This window comes from Lissotriton helveticus, chromosome 1_1 (genome assembly GCF_964261635.1).
Source record: "Lissotriton helveticus chromosome 1_1, aLisHel1.1, whole genome shotgun sequence".
Lineage (NCBI taxonomy): Eukaryota > Metazoa > Chordata > Amphibia > Caudata > Salamandridae > Lissotriton > Lissotriton helveticus.
This window is the reverse complement of record NC_136057.1, coordinates 574,445,078-574,468,335: the sequence shown is the minus strand read 5'-3', so window position 1 is coordinate 574,468,335 and position 23,258 is coordinate 574,445,078. Positions and strand designations below refer to the sequence as shown.

Genomic DNA, 23,258 nt, shown 5'->3' with positions numbered 1-23,258 from the left:
TTATATGTTTATGAATAATTTTTTTTTTAAATATTTTTTTTTCTTCGTTCCCGCTTCGCGAATCGGGAAGCTTCCCGTTAGCTGACCTTGATGCCGCGAAATAGACCGCGAGCCGGTAAACGTTTCTTTACCGCAAGTGCCGCGTTAGAAAACAACATCGTGACGCCTCCCGTCCGCATGACGTTTCACGTTGTCGCGTGATACGTCATATGACGTGCTACGTTAGCGAACTGGTTCGCGAAGCGAGTCGCAAAGCGCAGGTTTCTGGAAGCAAACCGGGAGGCCCTGCAAAGCGCTTAACGTAAACACAGCAAGTCATGTGACTTGGTAATAACACTTTTCATTGGTTCATTTCACTTTTGGTTTCCTAATGATGTAAGACTAGGTCATATAATCTAAAATGAACACTTTTGATTGGTTGAGAACTCTTGTTTTTCCCAAATGATGAAAATCCCTCCTTCTTTCCTCACTCTGACTTTCATCATTGTGAGAGAAAGACCCTTTGTGATCACTGAGCAATGGCTTCTTTAGTAGCTTCAGCTGGTGCTTCCCCACCACCTCCACCACATCCAAGGAAGAGTGGACCACCTGCTCAAGTTATAATTCAGCAAGAAGAGGAAGAAGAGGAAGACGAGGAAGAGCAGGAAGAGAGGCAGTTTTTGCCTGAGGAACCCAGGACGTCTCACCGGAAAGAAAACTTCATTTGGCAATTTTTTAAAATTCCCAAAGGTCAGAAAAAAGTAAATGCAAGATACGTAACTTGCCTTATATGTCAAGATAGACTGTCCAGAGGAACCGAGAAAAAATACAGTTTCGGAAACTACACAATGCATCGCCATATGACTAGGTGGCATCCGAACAACTACAGTGCTGCACAGTTTCGGAACGACCTAGATAATCTCCCTATTATGGCCAGAAGATCTGTTGTACCGGAAGTAACGGGACCAGAGGGCAGGGAGATGGTGCCAAATATACAAATGAGATTTGGTGAAGTAAAACACATCTGCGTATTTTGCGATGGATTCATTTGCTACGGAGAAAGAAGCATCACTCTGATCAACAGAGCTATTGACTATCATATGCAAGTTTGTACGAAACGCCCAAAATAATAAATACTTTTTTTTTGTTTTGTTGCTCCTGTTGAGCCCTTTACAATGAATCGTTTTCATTGCCCCCTCCAAGAAAAACCCCAAAAAATATAAAACTGTTGAGAAAAATTCAAAAAAAGTAAAAAAATGTTCTGAAAAATAATAAAAAAAATATAAAACAACAAAAACAATAAAAAAAAAGTTCTTTTCAGAACTACCTCCCCGTTATTAAAAAATTGGTACAATATTTGGAACTGTGCCAACCTCTATTTCTCTTAGTTCGCTTCCCAGTTCGCTCGCCGGTACGCGAACCGGAAGCGAACCAAAAACAGTAAGTATAAGGGAAGGAAACAGACACTTATGTTAAAAGAAAGACAGCTATAGGGGAGTAAACTAGAGATACTATTACCCGTAATCCACTGCTGATGATGTCACATATTACATCATTCATGACATGCTCAGTGACATCATCAGCAGAGGATTGCGGGTTTTTTGGCAACGTGCCTTATCCACGGTTTAATAACGCTGCCTTTTGCTTTATATAAGTTTTCAAATTGTATGAAATATATACCAATAGGTCGTTATGAACCTTTAGGTAGTGCTTTTCTTCATGAGGTCTGGTCGCTTCCATACACATACAGATGTTTCAAAGATGATCAAGAAGTTTATCTGAATGGAGAGGAATGCACTGAGACGCCAGATCATTCACTAATGTGTAGGCACATACAGTTACACGGTTCATGCAACAAACACCGACCAAATATGGCTTGCGTGTTGCAAGGCACGCCAGTTCCTGCTATCATCCCCACGTTCAAGTTGTTGGAAAATGGTAGTTATTTGATGCTCAATAATGAAGATTGTTCTGAGTTAATTAAAAGTATTCCTTTTATCGTAACAGTAAGTGAACGGGTTATTTGCTGCAGAAATGTTCTATTTTCTCCCACACATGAACATAGGGAGTTTTCAATCTGGCCACAAATACCAACCTTGGGAGAGATTTCAACGGCATGGCAAGAATAAGAGCTCTTTTGTCTCAGAGAGAGGTGGCCTTGAGTTCGGCCCGTGAAACTTTCGTGCTTCACATAGCGAACACCCGTACAGAGGTGCAGACCCTTTTCAATTCAGATTTGCCTTTCAATTTCAGCAAGATGGTTCGGACTATCTTTAACGCATCCTCCACAAAGGCCCTGGCGCACTTTTTTAAAGTTGTTACCAGTGGTCTCGTGCCTTCATTTGAGAAAATCTTTGGAGTCATTCCTGCTTTCTTTCATTCTATTTTCTCCACTCTGCTTCGTGGATTGGCATTTTTACTTGCATTACCAGCGGACGCTCTTGTGCTTTTTTACATTTTTAAATATGGATGTCCCTCCTATGCAACCTCCCACCCTGCAGCTGCTGACACTGTTCCGCAATCGCATGCTAGAATATTATGGCACAATGCCGTTGGCGATATTAAGCACGGCATATGGATTATCTTTTCGATTCTCCTACTTCACCTGTGTCCAGCCTGTATTTCACTGCCTGACCTGTGATTTCGATTGGGCCATTGATTTGTGTCTCTGCGGACCGGTTTCTCCTGACGTCGACTTTAATCAGCTGATGACTCCTATCATTACTCACGAGTTGGTTTGTCCTGGCGAAAGGATTATGGCTGTGGCATTGATGCATGGACTAATTGGTCCCTGGAATTTATTGGCGGCAGCACAGTCTTTCTTGGAACAGAGCTTTCTTGAAAACCCACCGAGCTGTCCTCTGATGGTGATAGAGGATCCGGTGCTGGGAGAGCACGTATGTTCTTTTCCGCTTTTAAATTGGATGGCTGAACTGTTTTCGGATGAAGACGGTGACTTCCTATTGGAGGCTGTTGCAGCTTATTTTGCATACACAGTTATGTCATAGACCTTTTTCATGTTTGATATGCTGAGTACTAGCATTTCATTGACAATTCATTGACTTATTTGTCAAGTTTTTATTATTTACCTTGCCTATTGGCTTAAGACTCGATAAAGTACTTGGCTGTTTTATTTTTCTTTAGCATTAAATTTTCCTAGTTTTTAATGCTTTACCTTGCGGACCGTCCACATATAAACTTGCAATCTGCTCTCATGAGATGGCACTTCTATTATCTTATTCAGTTCGTTTCCGGATCATGGGGAGGTGTCATCTAGGTCCTGGATATCTTTACACCGTGTTAAGTTAGCATGGGCTCATTACCGGTTTAAACGCCATTTTTCCTTTTTTGCAACTTCTGCACACGACACTTAGTTGTTGCTTTAGCTTTCCACCTAGTAGTTCATCGTGGTTTACATGAGAATAATATGTTATTGCTCTACTATCTGCTTTGCTTGTTAAACTATATCTGTACAGCGAGTGCTAAAGTTTCAAGAACAACACGATACAGAATTGTTATGAGGTCTGATCTCCACGACTTCATACTCATAACATAAGTGCAACTTCTGCCAATTCTGGGCATGAGGCGGGTTTTATATTGCTTTGCCGAACACACATACACAACAGTTGATGCGGTTCACATGAAGAGAGAGCTGGTGTATGCTGATGTGATTCCTTCAAATCTAAGACACTAAAGTATGGGCACGCCCTAAACCAACACAAAGAGACCTTCTTAGCAAATAATATAATATGTGTATTAGGGAGGGTGAGATATAAGCAGCCGCGGGCCGTGGAGGGAGTTACGGTGAGGCAGGGAGGCGGGGAGGGGGAGAAGCAGGGTGGAGCCCTCTCTACCCTGCCCCTCCCCCTCCCCGCCTCCCTGCCCCACCGTAACTCCCTCCACGGCCCGCGGCTGCTTATAAGTGTTGCTAACTCTTATTCATTTACAGCATGTTAACATACTGTCACCATTCGCTTTTTATGTACTAGTAACTATGCTGGTAATTTTGCTACTGATAATATGTGTACTTGTATTCTCCACCCTGCTTCTCCCCCTCCCCGCCTCCCTGCCTCACCGTAACTCCCTCCACGGCCCGCGGCTGCTTATAAGTGTTGCTAACTCTTATTCATTTACAGCATGTTAACATACTATCACCATTCGCTTTTTATGTACTAGTAACTATGCTGGTAATTTTGCTACTGATAATATGTGTACTTGTATTATCTAAGATACTACGCCTGAGAAGACGGCATTAGTAAATAAACATTTCAAATACACATGTGTTCTTCTTAACTCCATGTTCTGGTTTCTAAGAAATATATAACGACCGACTGTTCATGAGTTCCACGTATCCTGAGGTACTATAAGTTCATATTCTGGATTGTCTAAACATTGAGAGTTTGTTATATCCAATGTGACACTGTACCTAGCTTGCTAAGGGGTTTTTGATTACTAACGTGAGTTTTGGGACACCCTAATTCGCCGAGGTTCCAATCCTCTGTCCACAGTTCTGTGTGAGAACAGAAACCCTGCGACAGGGGCACCCCGACCCTTGCTGGAGCTTCATCACACTTGCGATACAACTCCAGCAATGCACCACCTTTACGGCACAGATACATCACGCATCTGTGCTGTTTTTGCCCCATGATGCGCCGCATTGTAAATGCAGCACACCATAGGTGACGGAACAGCGGCACAGAATGACTAACACATCCCTGGTGATGCGCCAGTCATCATAAATGTATCCCTATGCTTCTTATCTTGTTAGAGATGAACCGCCATATGTATCATCAAAGTTTTTTGCATTTCCTAAATAGCGAACTTTAAGGAATAAATAGCGATTCTTTACCATTCCTAGTTTGCGATTAGCTATTTGCTAATTACAAATTACCCATTCATTTCCTTCATTTCCATAGGGCGGTTGGACTCACTTTTAGCTCGAACGGCTGAATGGATTTCCACGAAACTTGGCAAAATTGTAGGGACTGGTAGCCCGATGTGCCTTTGCTATGTCTCAAGATATATGCTCCAGTGGTTTTTACGAAAATTAACTTTGAAAAATATATATTGGGCTACATTGGCCTATATATATGTTGGAGCCCAAATGTAGCCCAATGTAGCCCAATGTAGCCCAAAGATGGCCGCCAGACACACAAAAAAACAAATGTAGCCCAAATATCAGCCAGATGTAGCCCAACTATAGCCCAGTGACAGAATGACCAATCAGCTTCGCAAACCTCCGTTACGCGAAGCGGAGCGCTGTTACAGATATATATCTTTTTTTGAACGTTAATTTCTCAAAATCCACTGGAGCACATATATTGAGACCTAGCAAAGGCACATCGGGCTACCAGTCCCTAATATTTTGCCAAGTTTCGTGCAAATCCATTCAGCCGTTCGATTATTATTATTATTATTTTTTTTGCCCCGCGGGGCCCTTTTAAAACCTCCACATCAAACCTAGGGGGTCAGCGAGGATCTACTATGCCCCCTTATGGTTATTTCCCCCTTTGTTTTGGCCTCCTCTTGTCTCTCGATCCTACCGAGAGACAAGATGGCGGCCGCTACGGACTTTTTGGAATGTTGACAGACGCCAGAGAACCAATCAGCTTCGCTTCACAAAGCTCCGTTGCGCGAAAAGTACGCGTCCTGGGACGCTGCCCGGTCCGCTGTTACAGATATATATCTTTTTTTAAACGTTAATTTCTCAAAATCCACTGGAGCACATATATTGAGACCTACAAAAGGCACATCGGGCTACCAGTCCCTACAATTTTGCCAAGTTTCGTGCAAATCCATTCAGCCGTTCGGGCTAAAAGTGAGGCCAACCGCCCTATGGAAAACTCAATGTTAAAAACACGTTTTGGGACCCCCCTTTTTTCTCGGCCCCCCCTTGACGAACCCCCCCCAAATTTTCAAGGGCTGCTCAGAAACAAAATGTGCCATTTTCCTGAAAATTTCAGCCAATTCCGTCCACAAACGCCAAAGTTATTAGACATAGAATTTTCAAAAATCCCATAGAGAAAAAATCCTAACTATATATACCTACTGGCGACCGCCAGTAGGTAATAGAGATAGATAGATGTATGTATGTCTATATATATATATATATATATAGATAGATAGATAGATAGATAGATAGATAGATAGATAGATATTCCAGTCTTTCTAGCATTTTTGTTGCAGTTACCCATTCTAATTAGGCCTTCCTATTAGTTTATTTTGTTCTTGAAAAGATACGATTTAAACATGCATGTGACCAGACTTACGCACTGTTCTTCTCCCAATGGAATATTTTCTTTATGAGGATTGAGGAGTCTATTGCAGGTTTCTTCTAACCCTCTCTGTCCTACCAGTCCCTTAACCATAAGGTTAGTATCAAGCTGCTCAATGGTAAGGGCTTGAGTCAGAAAAAAGTAAGATATCTCTAGATGTTTAGGGATACTCCTGTTTATTGTGAACATATATGACAAAATACATATTTCCCGGTGAATGTGTGCATTACCAGTAACACTTGGAAACTGCGTTCATGATCCGGGTATTCAGATATTTGTCAGGCATAAGCCTTTAGTTCTTAACTGTACTGATGCAGAAGTTAAACATTTTGAAAAATTTCTATATGTAGGAAATTGCTGATGTTTTATCAAAATGTTTTATCAAACTTTTCTGTACATGGAAACTTTTTTTGTATGTAAGTCGTCCTTTCCCTCAAGCCCCAGTCAAAGCGGTATACTGATACATGTCATGTCCATTTAGAGGTACAGATAAACATTGCGAAATACATTACACATATTTATGAATACTCACTATTTTTCTACTCTGAGTGTTCAACTCATTTGTATAGACAGCTTAGCTAAGAACACTTACTGGGTGTCACAGCTGTGAAGGACCCTGCCCACTTGGGAACTTTAACAGTCATAAATATGCCTGATAATTATATCAGTCCTGCCTTTCAGATTCTGAATCGAGTTTTGAGGCTGGAGTTTTCCACATTAAACATATGAAGTCTAACTTGTAAAAGATTACAAACTTCACATGCAAATTCGATCCTATTCACAAATGCGAGATTATTGTGACTATATGCACCCGAAAGCTGATCTTCCCCCACATTACGGGTCAAATTACAGTGAAAGACACATCCATTGTAAAAGGGGGGCACTACAGCTATTGTTATTGCCTTGCCTTCTGGGTAAATAAGAGTGACTTGCAGATGTGTAAAACAGTCTTGTTTGATATTCTGGTTGTTAATCCTTTTACTTACGCTCAGACTATTTTCAGAAACTGCTATATTTAAAGTGTTCTTAGTTATATTAAGCTCTCTGTCAATTTACACTCTCTTCTAGGCATCATCTATTGTTTTTCTCAGAAAGACTCTGAACAAATAACCATGAGTTTACAGAAGCTGGGAATCAAAGCAGGTGCCTACCATGCAAATATGGAACCTACAGATAAGAGCAGAGTTCACAAACGATGGACAACCAATGATATTCAGGTTATGATTTTATATATGTGTACACAAAAACCTAGGCATTACATTATAGATGTGATTTGTAATGGGTTTCTGTTTTGTATTTCTTGTAGGTTGTGGTAGCAACAGTTGCATTTGGCATGGGAATTGACAAAGCTGATGTTCGATTTGTAATTCATCATTCAATGAGCAAATCAATGGAGAATTATTACCAAGAAAGTGGACGTGCTGGTAGGTGTACATTACATTTTTAAGCCCAAAAAATGAAGAGAAAAAAGAGCTAAACCTTTCAGGACAATCTTAATTACAGCTTTAAGGTGAACTAATTATGGTCATTATTTCCTAGAGTATTTATTGAGATCTCATTTCGGCTCCAAAATTCTGTTTACTTGCTTCAGATATACTTTTTATTGACTCGGGGCTTGCACAGAATCCATCAGGAACATTAAATGAATAAATGTCACAGGGGTGATTGGGATCCACCATGGGATTAGAACTGCTCCTAATGCCAGGCCCCTTGTTGGTCTACAGAAAACAAGTAATGTAGTTGGATAGTCAGATCAGGCCTTTTAAGATTCTTTATGACTTGTGTCAGCATTGAACATATAGAGAACACACAGCTTTCCCCTTTTTTACATCTCGCCTGAGACAGCACATGCACTGTCGACGTATGAGATATTTTGTTAACTTAACTTAAAAGGGGGTTTATAGGACATCTATCACTTAACATTTGTTGACTTTGTCACTCTCATTTCCCTGCTTCTCATTGGTCACCGCGTCACAGTTTCTTTTTCTTTAAGTATGTTTGTCCCGTCGATGGAGCATGGACCAAGTAAAGATTAATTAACGGTGTCCTTCTACTGGCCTCCCTCAGATTGAGGTATTTGTTTGTTTATTGTTCCCTCCCCGTTGTTGCTTGTTTATTTTTGTTGCAGCAGCCCATGAGAGTGCACATTTTCTAGCTTTCCATCTTGTCTGCTGCTCTCACACGGCAAATGATCCCCTCCACCATGGCAGGGCTAACACAGCAAAGATTTATTTTGTTTGGATCTCTGCGCCTTCTTTGTTCGGGTGCTGCACGTTACTGTTGTCTTTCAGTCCCAGCGGCTTCCCTGGCTGTGCCAGAAGGCCAGGTCATGCATACTGATTTATGTCCTTTTGCACAGGAATTTACTCCTTGTTTAATGCCCTCTCTGTGACAAACTGGAAAATGATTTCCACGTTTTCCAGCGAAGAGCGCACCTGAAAATGCCCAATATCTCATGACCTGATCAACAAATCTTGCATGTTATTTTCCGTGTATTTCATGCCCTTTGAATCCACTGACCTGCCTTTTTTGGGTCATCTCCGAGTTCAGTCGCACTATTGTCTCAGAATATTCATGTTATCCGACAGAAAATGTAAAAAAAGAAAGAAAAACACCATGACTCAATCAACTTTGTCAGCTTTTTTGTTTTTTAACTAAGCCAATAAAACTCGGGTAGGAGAGACCTGTTGGCTTTGCCAGAGTTTTCTCATTTTACTTTAACATCAACATGTTAACCTCCATGAAGGCAAATAGCCTACCCAAGTAATTTGCAGGTATGTGATTTACTAGTTAATGCATAATTAGCTTCCTTAGATTTATCCTTTTAATAACATTTTGAAAAGTAATATAATTAACTTTAAGGTCATACACCAAGGGCAGCTCTCCTCCTTTCCCAGCACATAGGATGTCTAATCCTTTGAATTATAGCACTGAACACAAGTGTAGAAACTAAATGGGGGGCACTACCAACCAGAATATAAGATCCTTAAGTATTGCCCGGCGGTGTCGCCTCTTGAACCCACAAAGAAGTTAAACTATTGAAGAGGCAGGCGCTGGAGACTGGAAGGCAGGAAACAAGGTTTTTATTCTCTCCGGAGGAGAACACAACGAAACGGACAGAAGGTATCGTTCTGAGGTGCTCTAACTGCATCCCTGAGGCCTGGCCTCTTATACACACGTTTATCTGTTTATTGCATGTAACACATTTTCGTCGATACTTTGATGTACGGAAAGACATCCTTAGAATCCCCCCCTTCCCAGCCCGTTCCCACGCAAGATTACAGTGGAAGTCCCCGCCCCGTTCACAACAGGTGATGATCATCGCGCAGCTGGATATTCCGCCGATCCACGGAGTGTGTGGGTTTCGATCGGATCTCGTGGGATGGGGGGGGCTTTGATCATCTCGGGGGTCCTTTGAGGAGGGAAGCTTTCTATTGTACGGGGAGGGGCAAGGGATTGGTATCGGCAGAGCTGGGTGTCGGCCTGGGAACGGGGAAGACAAACGGGCACACGGGGAAATGGGGTTTGCATCAAAGGGCCGGGGATCATAAATGGGAAGAGGGGAGGTGTCGCGCTGGGAACAGGACGAGGGTCTGGGGCAGAGCAGCGCTGAAGAGGGGTTTTATGATTCGCGGCAGGTGCAAGCAGGGGGGTTGTCAGTATGCGGGGGATGCCGGCGAAGTTAGGAGTGGGAGAGAGGCGCGCTGGCTCTCGGCGGGAGCAGGGAAGCCATGGTGTTCAAAATGGCGGCTGTTTTACGCGCACAAAAAGGTTAAGGAGAGCAAGAGGGCGCCGATAATGTTGACGGTTTCAGCCTACTTTCAACAGTCCTCCCTTTTCAACATATCTAGCCAACTTGCTTACTCAATGTCCATTTTCATCAAATTCCTAACTTCGGTATCATACAATGCTCTCATATGTTCGCTTCCAATGTCCACAGTTTTGGGAAAAATACAACTCGCACATAAAGAACACATAGGTGGCAAACATTGAATTCCTAAGCATAGGCCACATATTACAACTACGGGAATCAGGATAATGGTGAGCAGTCTCCAGCCCCAGCCTTTGACGGTGTCCCAGAACCAATCACCAAGCGACCATTCTTCTTGCTCTTGGTGAACTTCCGAAGAGAGTCTGTGAAGATGTTCGATGGCTTTGTACACTGAGGGTGAGTTGTCCGGTATGTATGTACAACAGCTGGACCCAATAATGCGGCATGCTCCTCCACGGTCCGCCAGAACCACATCTAGAACGAGGCGGTTCTGCAGAGCCACCAAACGGACCGCTTGGAGCTCGGCAGTGTTGTTGGCAAAGATGCCCGCTGTGATGTTCATGGTTGTCTCGACTGCCTGGGTCAAATGTCGGATGGCACGGCTGTTTGCCATCGGGCCCCAGAGGGGGACGAGTCCTTTCATAGCATCGAGGAACTGCGCCCCTGTTGAGTCGGCTTGTTCAATGTCTTTGGCTCGTTTTTGCCGGTGGTGATTCGCTGGGGCTACATAAGTCGGAGGAAGGACGAAGGAGATGTAGCAAGTTCCCCCCCAGCCTTTGGGGAGCCAGGTGTAGGCCTTCGTGCCGCAGATGAAGTACATGTTTGGGGATGACACAAAGGAAGGTGGATCCGTGGAATCCAGAGTTCTGGTAAAGCGGCAAGCGCTGCGACCCACCAGCTGTGTTCCAAGTCCTTCTACACACATGTGGCCTGTGACATTGATGACCGTCAGGGCCACAGTCAGAGTGGCAGCCGTTCGTTTCCGCAGATAGGAGAAGGTAGGTCTGGTTGGATTGTTGAACACCTGCATTTCGATTCGTTCTTTAGCCGGGATGTCCATTTGGATCGAGTCGTTGGGGGTCAGCGGGCAGAAGTGTGTCTTTGTCTTGTTTCGCCCGGCCCCATGAGAAGGATGTGCTGCAGTTCTGCTGGAGGTGGCATTGCCCGTATAGCTTTCTTGCAGGAGGATCAGCCAAGCAAGGCAGGAGCCGTGGACAGAGAAGGGTGAAGGGATGAATGGTATTGAATGTCCAGTGGCATGGGGTAGCAACCCACAGATCCAGCAGTTGGTGGTATTGGTGGCAAGATTGTGCTGGTGAAGTAGCTGCACGAAAGAGTTGTTCCAAAACTCCTTTCGCCTCTCTCTTAGTTGAGGAGAGAGCGAAATTAGATAATGTTCCTTCATGGTGGTAGGCTGAGCAGTGGTTAGGAATGTTTCGTGAGCAGGTGCGTGTTCTTCCATAATCCAGAGCGTAGTCATGAGGAGAAAACAGAGGAGGATTACGATGAAGAGTGCGATTGTCTTTGAGCTATGGAGTCTGTCTATTCTCGGATTTCTGAAGTGGGTATTTCCTGCTGTCTCCGTCGGCTTCTCATTTGGCGCTTCCATCATCTTCTTATCTGGCGCTTCCATCATCTTCGTCTTCAAGGTGCTCGGTAGTGGGCAGGACCACAGACTTAGTTTTAGCCTCTCTCCAGGTAACCTTTGGTAGTTTGGGTCACCGTTCTGAGATCCTTTAACCTAGTCCGTGGCCTACTTAGCCGAAGCTCCCTCCTTTCGACGCAGGAAATACCCTTCTCGAGATGGCACAGTGGGGTCAGGATGTTTTGAAAGTTCAAGTGTCTCAGTATCAGGGTAGCAGTTCAACGATGGTCGGTCCTGGTTCAGGAGCTCTTCTTGGGTGTTGACGGTGTCTGTCGTGGCCAGGGCTGGAGAGACCTTTTTGCAGTGATGAGCGTGCAGCCAGTGTTTCTTCCCCTCCACTCGAAGTGCGGTCCGAGTGGTGATCAGCACTTGCCAGGGGCCCGTCCACCGGGGTTCCAAACTCTTTGATCGCTGAAAATTTCGGATCAGCACGAAGTCCCCCGGCTGGATGGCGTGACCCGGACCCCTGGAAGCATCGGGGATGGCCTGCTGCACCTGCTGATGAAGGACAGACAAAGTTTCAGTCAATTTGTACAGATAATCAGACATTAGGACATCCGGAACGTCATGAATGGAAGTTGGTTTCGGGGCAGACCAGACGCTCATGGGTCGACCGAAGACAACTTCATAAGGGGTTAAGTGATGTCGGGTGGGGGTAGAGCGCATCGATAGCAATGCCAATGGGAGGGCGTCTGGCCATTTCAGGCCCGTCGTAGCCACTATTTTGGCCAGTTTAAGCTTTAGTGTGGCATTGTGTCGTTCGACAAGCCCAGCAGATTGAGGGTGGAAGACTGCGTGGAATTTCTGTTTAATACCCAGCCCATTTAGGATGAGCTGGATAACGTTGGCTACAAAGTGGGGGCCATTATCACTCCATAAAACACGGCAGAGGCCATAACGGGGGAAAAACTCCTTTAACAGAACCTTTGCAGTGGCCATAGCGGTGTTGTCACGGGTTGGATATGCTTCCACCCACTTGCTAAATGCGCACACCACGACTAGTACATATTTCAGGCCTTGGCATCTGTCTAGCTGGATGTAGTCCATCTGCAGGACTTCAAATGGGTGGTTTGGGACCCCAAATCCTCCCCGGGGTACTACAGTTCCTTTCCCGGGGTTGTGTTGCAGGCATATTAAGCATTGTTGGACCAGGCGTTTGGCGGAATCTGGGATCTTGTCATTGTGCCAAACCCTGGAGACAAGTTCGATCATGGGGGCTGATCCTATGTGGGCAGGGGAGTGTGCCATGGTTAATATGGGAATCAAGTACGAATCAGGTAGCAACCATCTGTTCGTGTCTTTTGTCCGCCAGCAGCCTTCATCGTCTTTCAATCCCACCCGTGTCCATTCAGTCAATTCGTGTTGTGTGCTAGTCGTTTGTATGTCTCTAATTGTGTCCTTGGCGTCAGTCCAGTTTTCTGCTTGTGACCTGGTCACGTACATATGTGTTGTCGTTCTATTTTCAGCTGTCGTTCGGGCGGTGATGTCGGCTAGTGCATTTCCCTGTCCAATAATGTCTGTTACTTTCTTGTGTGCCTGGCATTTGATAACGGCAAGTTTGTTGGGGAGGAGGACAGCTTCGATTAAGGCGGAGACTAAATCCCCGTGCAAAATGGGTGTGCCGTGTGAGGTCAAGTATCCTCTCTCCCTCCAGAGGAGCCCAAAATGGTGAACCACCCCGAAGGCATACTGGCTGTCGGTGTAAATGTTCGCTGTGGCTCCTGTTGCCAGGATGCAGGCTCGCGTCAAAGCGATCAGTTCCGCTGCCTGGGCAGATCGCTGGGTGATGCGGGCTGTTTCTACTACAGTTCGAGCCGTGGTGACTGCATAGGCAGCGGAAGTGGTACCATCGGAGAGTTTGATGCAAGAACCGTCCACCCACAACTCCCCGTCTGGGTCAGGGAAAGCTGTGTCTCTGAGATCGACCCTACTCCTGGTCTGTTCGTCCGTAAGAGTCACGCAGTCATGTACGGGGTGCACATTGGGATCGTTCTCTGGCAAGGGTAACAGAGTTGCTGGGTTCAGTGTGGTGCATCTTTTCAGGGTGATATGGGGGGCAAGCAAGGTCAGTTCGTATCCAGTCAGTCGTGCACTCGTCAGATGTTGCGTCTTGGTTTGGTTCAGGAGGGTGTCGACTGCATGGGGTACCAGTACCGTGAGGGAATTCGAGAGTACAATCCCCTCACTCTGTCGGATAGAGACTGCAGCAGCAGCTACAGCTCGAAGGCAGGCAGGCAAGGCTCTGGCGACAGGGTCAAGAGTGGCAGAGAAGTAAGCGCACGGTCGTTGCTTAGGGCCGATGGCCTGGGTCAGGACAGATAAAGCGCACCCCTCCCTTTCGTGAGTGTAAAGGGAGAAGGGCTTTCTGTAATCAGGGGTACCCAGGACAGGGGCCGAGCAAAGAGCATCTCGCAGTTCTGTGAAGGAAGTTTGACACTCAGGAGTCCAAGGGAGTGGGAAAGGGACGTCTTTGTTTAGCAGAGAAAGCAGTGGTTTTACAACGAGGCTGAAGTTTGGTAACCATTGTCGGCAGAAGGAGGTGAGGCCTAATAGGGAGCGAACCTGCTTCTGGGTTTTTGGGACAGGGGTATCTAGAATGGTTTGGATTCGATCAGGGGTGAGTTTTCTTCCATCTTTGGACAAAAGGTGGCCTAGGTAAGTGACCTGGGGTAGGCAGAATTGCAACTTCTTCTTGGAGACCTTGTGGCCATTTTCCGCAAGGAAGTGCAAGAGTTGAATGGTGGCGGTAACCGCTAGAGGGGTGGTGTCGGCTGCCAAAAGGATGTCATCGACATATTGTACCAACACCACCCCGTCGGGTAACTGGACTTGGTCTAGTTGTCTTTTGAGGGCCTGGCTGTAGATGCTAGGGCTTTCCGTGTAGCCTTGAGGAGCTCGGCAGAACCTATATGAGCGGGCTTTTAGGGTAAAGCCGAAGAGATATCGGCTGTCCGGGTGGATGGGGATGGAGAAGAATGCGTTCTTGAGGTCGATGACGGAAAAGGTGGTGGCAGTGGATGGAATCAAGGTCAGGATGGTGGTGATGTCTGAGACCACAGGGTACTGGGGTACCACCACTTTGTTGATCTCTCGGAGGTCGATGATGAAACGGTATGCTTTCTCATCTCCCTCTCCCTGCTTCTTGATAATGGGCAAGATAGGGCTGTTACAAACGTTGCTAACCACTTCCTCTACCACTCCTGCGTCTATCAGTGACTGGATAATCATTACCAATGCCTTCTCGCCCTCTGGCGATATCCGATATTGTGGGAGTTTTGGGAGTGTTGCGTCTGGTCGGACAGTAATGTGCACTGGGTCAATTAACATACGCCCTACGTCCGAATCCGCTTTGGCCCACACATACGGAGGTAGAGTGTCAAGCAGGGACGCGTCAACGTCGGTGATGGAAAACATGTGTCGGGGGGAACAATGTCTAAGCAGAACGGGGTTGTCGTAAAGAAACACTCGAACTCCATCTTGAGAACACCTAATCGTCGCTCGGAAGTGTTTCAGTAAGTCAAGTCCCATAATGGCGTCAGGGCTATTGGAGGAAAGCAAGAACGTGGTGTCGGTGGTGTTGTTTTCTACGTCAAAGAGAATCGGGGCAGACAAAGGGTTGGTGGAGGGCGTTCCATCGAAACCTGTCGATGTTATGAGTGAGCCAGACAAGGGTGCCCTTGGAATCAGTCGTTTAGATAACGCACTACGTGTTGCGCCAGTGTCTACCAGAAATGGAGACTTGGTACCCAGGACCTTAGCAGTGACATAAGGGCCCTGCTGGTCAACATAGAGCTCGACTGGATCCCTCCCTCGCCCTTGGCTGTCCTATGCGAAGGTGTAAGTGTCGTCATAGTCAGATTGTTGATATTGGTTCTGCCTGGGTCGATCGAACGTATTCGGTCTGCTTGATCTGTCATTAGTCGCGTCATTTGGGGGCCCTCGTTGTTGTCCCCTAGGTCTCGGTCCGTTTGTTACATCCCTGGGGTCTTTGTTTCTGATCATTTCCAGAAGAACTGGGCACTGGGATTTCCAATGGCCAGTCCCTTTGCAGAAAGCGCACTGGTCTTCTCTAAGGTCTGTGCGTCCACTGTAGGAAGTCAGAGTGCGGTCCTGGGGAAATGTAGTCTTAGGGACGTTTGTCTGGTAGTTTCCCCGGTATTGGTCTCGTCCTATAGTCACCCCTTGCAGTTTGGCAATCATCACCCTCTCTTTTAAGTCCTTCTTCTTTTTCTCTGTCGCCCTATCGTTTTCATTTTTCTGATGCTCATAATATTGGGCCATTTGGAGAATCGCTGTAGGTTTGGAGGCTGCCCAACTACTCTCGCTGGCCTGTAGTTTCTGGGAGATTTCCGATGATAGGCCCTTAACATAATTCTGGACAAACAGATGGTGTCCGGTTGCAGTGGTCATGTCCTGGCCGCTGTAATCGGAGAACACCGTTTCAAACCGGGAGAAGTATTCCGATACATCCTCCTGGGGTTTTTGGCGACAGGCTGTTACTATCGACCAGTCCACTTTCTTTTCTGGGATTAGGGTTTTTAATTTCTCTACGATTTTATCTGGGAGGTCTAGAATGGATTTCAACGGCTTTTGTCCTGGTCCCCGTTGTTTGTCCAGGTCATCGAGTTGTGACCAGGTATGTCCAAACAGCTCAAGGTGGTCGACTTTCCGGATTTGCTTCCACACATCAGCTGGTAGACATAACCCGAAGAACAAGTCGATGTCAGCCAGGGTCATGATCGTTGAACCCAGGGCTGTACCCAATTCAGTATAGAAGGCAGTGGGGTTTTTACGTAGGTCGGGTAGAGATTTCCGGAATGTCAGTATCTCTTGCCGGTCCCACGGCTGGTAGACCCAGTTGTACACTACCCTTCCCTTCGCATCTTGGTTGTTTGCATCATCGTGAGTCCCTGTACCCCTAGGAGGAACCCAGTAAGGGGCAGCCTCACGTATTGGCATCATGGTGTTAGATTGCTCGGTTGGTGGTTCGGTCACTACAGAGGCTGCGGATTTTGCTCCCGGCTTTCGTTCAGTGAGGTGGCGGAAAACCTCAAGCGTACGCGTAAGGAGGTCCGACACATCACACTCGCCCTCATCCCCGATATCGACCTTCCGGTACAGAGTCCTTAGGCTCTCGGGACCTTTGTCTCGATATCGGTCCTCGTATGCATTCAAGACATGATAACACAGTCGTACGGTAAAATGTCGTCTGTGACTCCCTGTATACGAGCTGAACATATCTGTGATGTACTCTTCATCATCCTTCCTTTCTACCAGTGTCCTTGCTATTTTGTCGATCCCCGCTCGCTCATCTTTGTCTAGTCTGTTTGTTCTTGCAGGGCCAGCCCCTCGAGTCTCATGGTCGTCTAACGTTGTTGTTGATGCGGGTTTTAATACAAGGGGTTCGGCTGGCACAGAGGCCATTGGGGCCGATGCTGTGGCGGTACCTTCGTTTGTACCTGGGGGTGGCGCGTGCTGCGCCAAGGGTTGAGAAGGGGCATATGGAGGGGGCATGTAGATGATAGGAGGACCTAACAGCAAGTCCTCGTTGGCTTGTCGTTTCGAGGGTAAATCAGGGTAGAGCATGGAGGGGGTTCTAACCGGACACTGGCTTGGCGTTTCCATTTCTAGTTTCTGTTTAGCTTTCTCTCTTTCCTTTATCTCTTTTTCTAGTTTCTGAGCAGCTAGGTGGGCTGCTTTTCGCAGCTCTTTTTCCAACCTACTCTCAGTTTTCTTTTTACGTTGTTCAGTTTCTTTTCGCCACATGCCGAAGCTGTCAAGCATAGTAGGTGTTGTCTTGCTTTTACCCAGGGCAGTTTCTAGCGTTTTTATTTTATCATCATCGAAGGATCCTATCAGGGGCCATTGACTTTCTTGACCCTTTTTTGTATATTTATGCCATAGTCTACTATAGGCTATAGCGGTCAATCCATGCTTCATGAACATGTCCTTATTAGGGGTGCCTTCCAGTGGGCTGGATGGTCCATCTCTAATAAGCGGTCCGGGCTAAACAGGCTACCAATCAGTGGGGAGAAGACAGACATGACGGCTCGTAACGAGGGACTAAAAAGTCAGCACTGCCTATCTTATCACTAGGTGCAAAGACGGGACAGAATATTTCTATTCTACGTTGTTTGCAGGCAGTGAATACCTCATGGATCAAAATAACAAAAGACCAATAAATAACAATGGGGAGAATGAGTAGGTCCGCAAAGATCTGCGTTACCTACCCTTTTCACTATCTGCAAAAAGGGTGGTCTCTTCCCTGTTTGCAGACAGGGAATCTCCAGGAAACAATAGTTTGCGAACAACAGTTCAGTTTCAAGTGATTATTGAGTGGGGGAGAAAAAAATAAGCACGGCTGCTGCCCTACCTATCCTCCACTGTTTGCAAAGAGAGAGCCCGTTGTTTCTCCGTTTGCAGACAGTGAATCTCCAAATAAATAAAAAGAGCAATACTAGTATTTTTAAACAAACAAGCAATCAAGCAAATATTTCGCGACTTGTCGTGGTTACACGACCTTACCCGGACCGCATGGACAGTTTCCTGTCTTCCGAATCCAGCGCCCGATCGTCCTCTCTTCTTCGTTATCCTCGCGGCACTCCTGATGGTTCCCAGTCAGGACCGTAGATCACTCGAGAGAGGTCTGTTCGGAACCAGTGAAGTTCGGATGATCGGCTGTCAGACGAGGGTCTATCGGACAGACGCGTTCCCGATCGTTGCAGTCGTTCACTTTGTCGTCAGGACCTCTCCCACTGGATCCATGGGTCGCTGATGGGCCCCACGCTTGGGACGCCAATTGTAGAAACTAAATGGGGGGCACTACCAACCAGAATATAAGATCCTTAAGTATTGCCCGGCGGTGTCGCCTCTTGAACCCACAAAGAAGTTAAACTATTGAAGAGGCAGGCGCTGGAGACTGGAAGGCAGGAAACAAGGTTTTTATTCTCTCCGGAGGAGAACACAACGAAACGGACAGAAGGTATCGTTCTGAGGTGCTCTAACTGCATCCCTGAGGCCTGGCCTCTTATACACACGTTTATCTGTTTATTGCATGTAACACATTTTCGTCGATACTTTGATGTACGGAAAGACATCCTTAGAATCCCCCCCTTCCCAGCCCGTTCCCACGCAAGATTACAGTGGAAGTCCCCGCCCCGTTCACAACAGGTGATGATCATCGCGCAGCTGGATATTCCGCCGATCCACGGAGTGTGTGGGTTTCGATCGGATCTCGTGGGATGGGGGGGGCTTTGATCATCTCGGGGGTCCTTTGAGGAGGGAAGCTTTCTATTGTACGGGGAGGGGCAAGGGATTGGTATCGGCAGAGCTGGGTGTCGGCCTGGGAACGGGGAAGACAAACGGGCACACGGGGAAATGGGGTTTGCATCAAAGGGCCGGGGATCATAAATGGGAAGAGGGGAGGTGTCGCGCTGGGAACAGGACGAGGGTCTGGGGCAGAGCAGCGCTGAAGAGGGGTTTTATGATTCGCGGCAGGTGCAAGCAGGGGGGTTGTCAGTATGCGGGGGATGCCGGCGAAGTTAGGAGTGGGAGAGAGGCGCGCTGGCTCTCGGCGGGAGCAGGGAAGCCATGGTGTTCAAAATGGCGGCTGTTTTACGCGCACAAAAAGGTTAAGGAGAGCAAGAGGGCGCCGATAATGTTGACGGTTTCAGCCTACTTTCAACACAAGTTGAATTAAAGCCCAAATGAATTTTGAGGCTTTGTAGTAAACTTTTTATGACACTGCTGAACCTCCCTACTCCAAACCTTTTTTTCCTTTCTTCGACTGACTTGTGCATGATGCCTGCATTCTTACAGCCAACACCAAAGTGCATTTTGGTAGTTATGTTTGCTTCCTGGCACTCTTTCATTCCTGCATATGATGCATACTTACTCTTTTAGATCAGTGCCAGAAAACGTGCCACAGCAATAAAGAAAAGAGGTCTAATAGTTCCACTTGTGCCAAGGTTACACCACACACTTACCATTCAGTCTCTGCCTCAGCACCTTTTCTTTTTGAGAACATTCATTTGGTGTTATCCTTGGATTCTTTTTACAAGATTTGCAGCATCTTCTGTGACAGAAAATGTCTGGTTTTAAAGACCGTAAGGTTCAGTATCCTACTTCTCTCCACCACACGCACTTTCTGCGATTCTTAAGTAGAGGTTATTTGAACTGAACATGCAACCCTTTTGCTTCTAATTCAGATGAGGTTCTTAGACCTTCATTGTACTGATGGGAAGGAGTCCTTTAGATCAATAGTTTTAGGAATCTGGGCTAGGTGTACTAAAATAGGATTAAAAAAAGTGATTGAAATCTGTACACCGACTTTATGCGAGTCAACCTATGTACTAATAGTTGGTTCACAAAATATCGAATCGCAGCGAGCCGCAATTAGACCTACCTCCTGAATATTAATGAGGTAGGTTGCAACTTGTGACCCACTACGATTCGCTGCCATCACAGGGATGATGGCCGGTTGGGGTCAGCAGACCATCTTATCTGTGATTGCTTTTCAAAAAAGCAATCTTTTTTTTATTTTACATGCAGTCCTTGGATTCCACTCAACCATATGCAAATAAGCCTTGACCCTGCTCCATCCTTCCCCCAAAGTGTTGAAACCCCACACATGGAATAAAAATAACTATACAAAGTATAACAATTGGGAACCTGGTTCCCCAACTTTAGGTTGAGAGATAAATTGCGGTAAATGGCTTGAACAGGGTTACAAATCACACATTACATTAATGTTTAAGGTAGTAATAACGAGGCAGTATAAAGAAGCACAGACATGCTGGGATTTTGCCAAGTGTTACAGATATAATGCATCTTACAGCTGGTTTTTTTGTAGAGCAGAATCATAAGTAATAGTTCCCCAAGTGAGGCCTACCTTACTGACATACATTCTGCAGTGAAAGGCCTATGCAGAGCCAAAGAGCAGAGCAGTTAAAGGGCTACAGCCATAGTTTAAGCATAGGCAAGTGGAACAGAGTCATTCCGGTGTCCCTCGCTTCCCTTGCTTTCGGGAACGTCACTCTGAGAGCCATATACAGCTGCTTGTAGTGGCAACAGAGCTAGAGGTCTACCTTTCCCGTCTGTTCACAGTGGCGTCCGAGTCAAAAAGCTGAAGTCCCAGCAGGGCGGCGACGACAGCCAGGTCAGAAAAAGGATGAGGTGTATTCTGGTAAGTAAAGGCCAAGCCAAACGGGTATGTCCTTCTGTATTTAATATTGTCTTGCTTCAATTTGTGTGTGTTTGCCCTGAATTGAAGTCTCCTGGCCAAGTTGGCCGGGGCAGTATCCTGACATACAAGAAATGACGCACCCTGAAAGGACACTTGTTCCACCTTGCATGCAGCATGCAGAATAGTTTCTTTCGTTTTGAAAGAGTGGAGCTTCGCTAGCACATCTCTGGGTAGTTTTCTCTTGCCCTGGTTTGGAGGACCAACTATGTGGACTCGTTCCAATTTAACTTTAGGATCTGGCCCACTTAGTAGTTCCGAAAACATCCCATCACAAATTCTGCACCTTCTTCTAAGCTGCAAAGTCGTAGGTTGTACCGTCGGGACCTGTTTTCTAGGTTTCCACATTTAAGGATTGCAGCGTGCAGCTGTTCTTTGAGGTGGGTGGAGGATTTTGACAGATCATCCACTCAGTGTGTTAACGTTTGGCAATTGGTGTCCAGGTTCAGTGTTCGTGCTCATGTGGAGTCCACTTCTTGCTTTATAAATGTTAACCTTGATGGAAGGTCAGCATCGAGTGTTTCTGACGAGGTGACAATGTCGGACATGAGCTCCGAGTGTAATTCTTTCTTGACGACTGTAAGAGATGCAAGAAGATCTTCCTTTGTGAGAGCCATTTCCTTATTGGAGGCCGCAGGTGTCGTTGGGTTCCGAGTTTCTGTGGGTTGAAAGTAACGAAGTATAGCCACATGGCTGTGATTGTACTCCCTAATAAACAGTCTTGTTTATCCCCGATTACCTTCTTGATGGTGCACTGTGTATTTACTGCACAGAATGACGCCACTCTTGCTTTTTTTTGTGCTGCCAAGATGCAAAGTGCTACTCAAGGAACTATTTTGATTTCATCCTGGAATAATATACGAGGATGAGTTTCTTGAAGAAGATATGTCACCTTTGCTGGTTGTCAAGTTATTGAGGTCTGGAAGCCGCTTGGCTGGGGCATTCAGGCCTGTACATTTAAACAAACTATATTAACTAGTGGGCCCTAGTGGTAAGTGCATTTTTTAAATCTATTTCCTTCTTCTCCAGTCTGCTTTCAAGGGTGGCACTGCTTTTCATGTGGTATTGTCTTATATTTCCCTGCCTGAATTCCCCAGCCCCTCTACATATAATAACCAGGAACCAAAACATCAAGCCAACTCCTTTCCTCAGTGGTATACAATTCCTGTTAGAACCTGAGGGGTTTGGAATGCTAGAATCCTAGGTGACCTGGTCATTATCTATCACTTCAGGGTTCACATACCCCCCTCCTCCAGTTTGAATACTGCGTCCTGTATGTTTTATCAGTCCAGGACACTCGCTATCAGTGCCAAGTGTTCTTTTTTGGTATGAACATTTTCATCCAGTCAATGACTGAAAAATGGCACATCTACGAAAATGGGGAGTTATACCTTCAAACCCATTTAGACAGTTAGCGCTAATTTGCTTCCTTTCAAAAGGGAAGCATTTAACAATACATTGGTTTACTAAGAAGCTATTTGATCTGTGCTTTTCTGTGAATCAGGGTAAACTCCTGCGATTTCCATGCTTAACGACTGCATAACTGCTCCTCTCCAGCATCTTGGTTCTAAGAGGCGCAGACATTTTCTCTGCAGTTTATTCTGATCCATGGTGCCCCCTTTTGTCCTCCTGGTCTAGTGGTCTCTTTAATACGGCTCATGAGAAGACAGCTAAGAGTAGCCCTGTGTGCTATCAAAGTACACGATCTGTGGGCTTCTGATGAAAAAAATCTCCATTATTGTCTTGGCGCTCAGGATAATTTTCGTGGTTTTAAAAGCTTTCTTCACAGCCATAAAAATAATTAAATGCCATGTACACAGAGAGCGTAACAGCAGTGTTGTACTTTAAATGAAAGAATTGATAAAGAGTCTTGTGTTGCTGTCATATGGACTTGTGATTCTGTGCTTTGGAGAAAAATCTCTCTAACTGCCGTCAACCAAGCTTGCAAGGAAAATTTGGAAGAAGACCAATTCAGCATGTGTTCTCATTATCAATACCTGTGGCAACCTGTTGGAAAGTGGATTATTAGTAGTGGTAAATCTATACCACTGGTAATAAGGCCACTAACACCATCTAGGGCTCAGACTAGATCTCAGAAAATGATTCCATGCTCAAGCCTTTTCAGCTTGGCTGCGAGCAGGCAGGCTTAATTTCAGAGACGGGTATGTAAGGCCAATTCAGTAAATAATTAAAACACAACACACAATAAAAATCCATCACCAATTTATAAAAATAGAAAATATTTTTACCTTTAAAATGACCAAAACGCAACAAATCCAATAAAAGGAACTGGAGATATGAATTTTTAAAGATTTAGCGCTATATAGCACCCAAAAACCTATAGCG

General features: G+C 45.7%; 1 protein-coding gene across 4 annotated transcripts in view; it reads left to right on the top strand.

Annotated features, from left to right (window-relative positions):
* Window positions 1-23,258, top strand: part of RECQL (RecQ like helicase) — a 290,431-nt gene that overhangs the window by 206,475 nt on the left and 60,698 nt on the right. For all 4 annotated transcript variants that reach the window (XM_078674068.1, XM_078674065.1, XM_078674064.1 and 1 more), the window contains exons 9-10: window positions 7,323-7,471; window positions 7,561-7,678. In XM_078674068.1, the coding sequence (XP_078530194.1) occupies window positions 7,323-7,471; window positions 7,561-7,678 (267 nt within the window). The remainder of the gene's footprint in view (window positions 1-7,322; window positions 7,472-7,560; window positions 7,679-23,258) is intronic.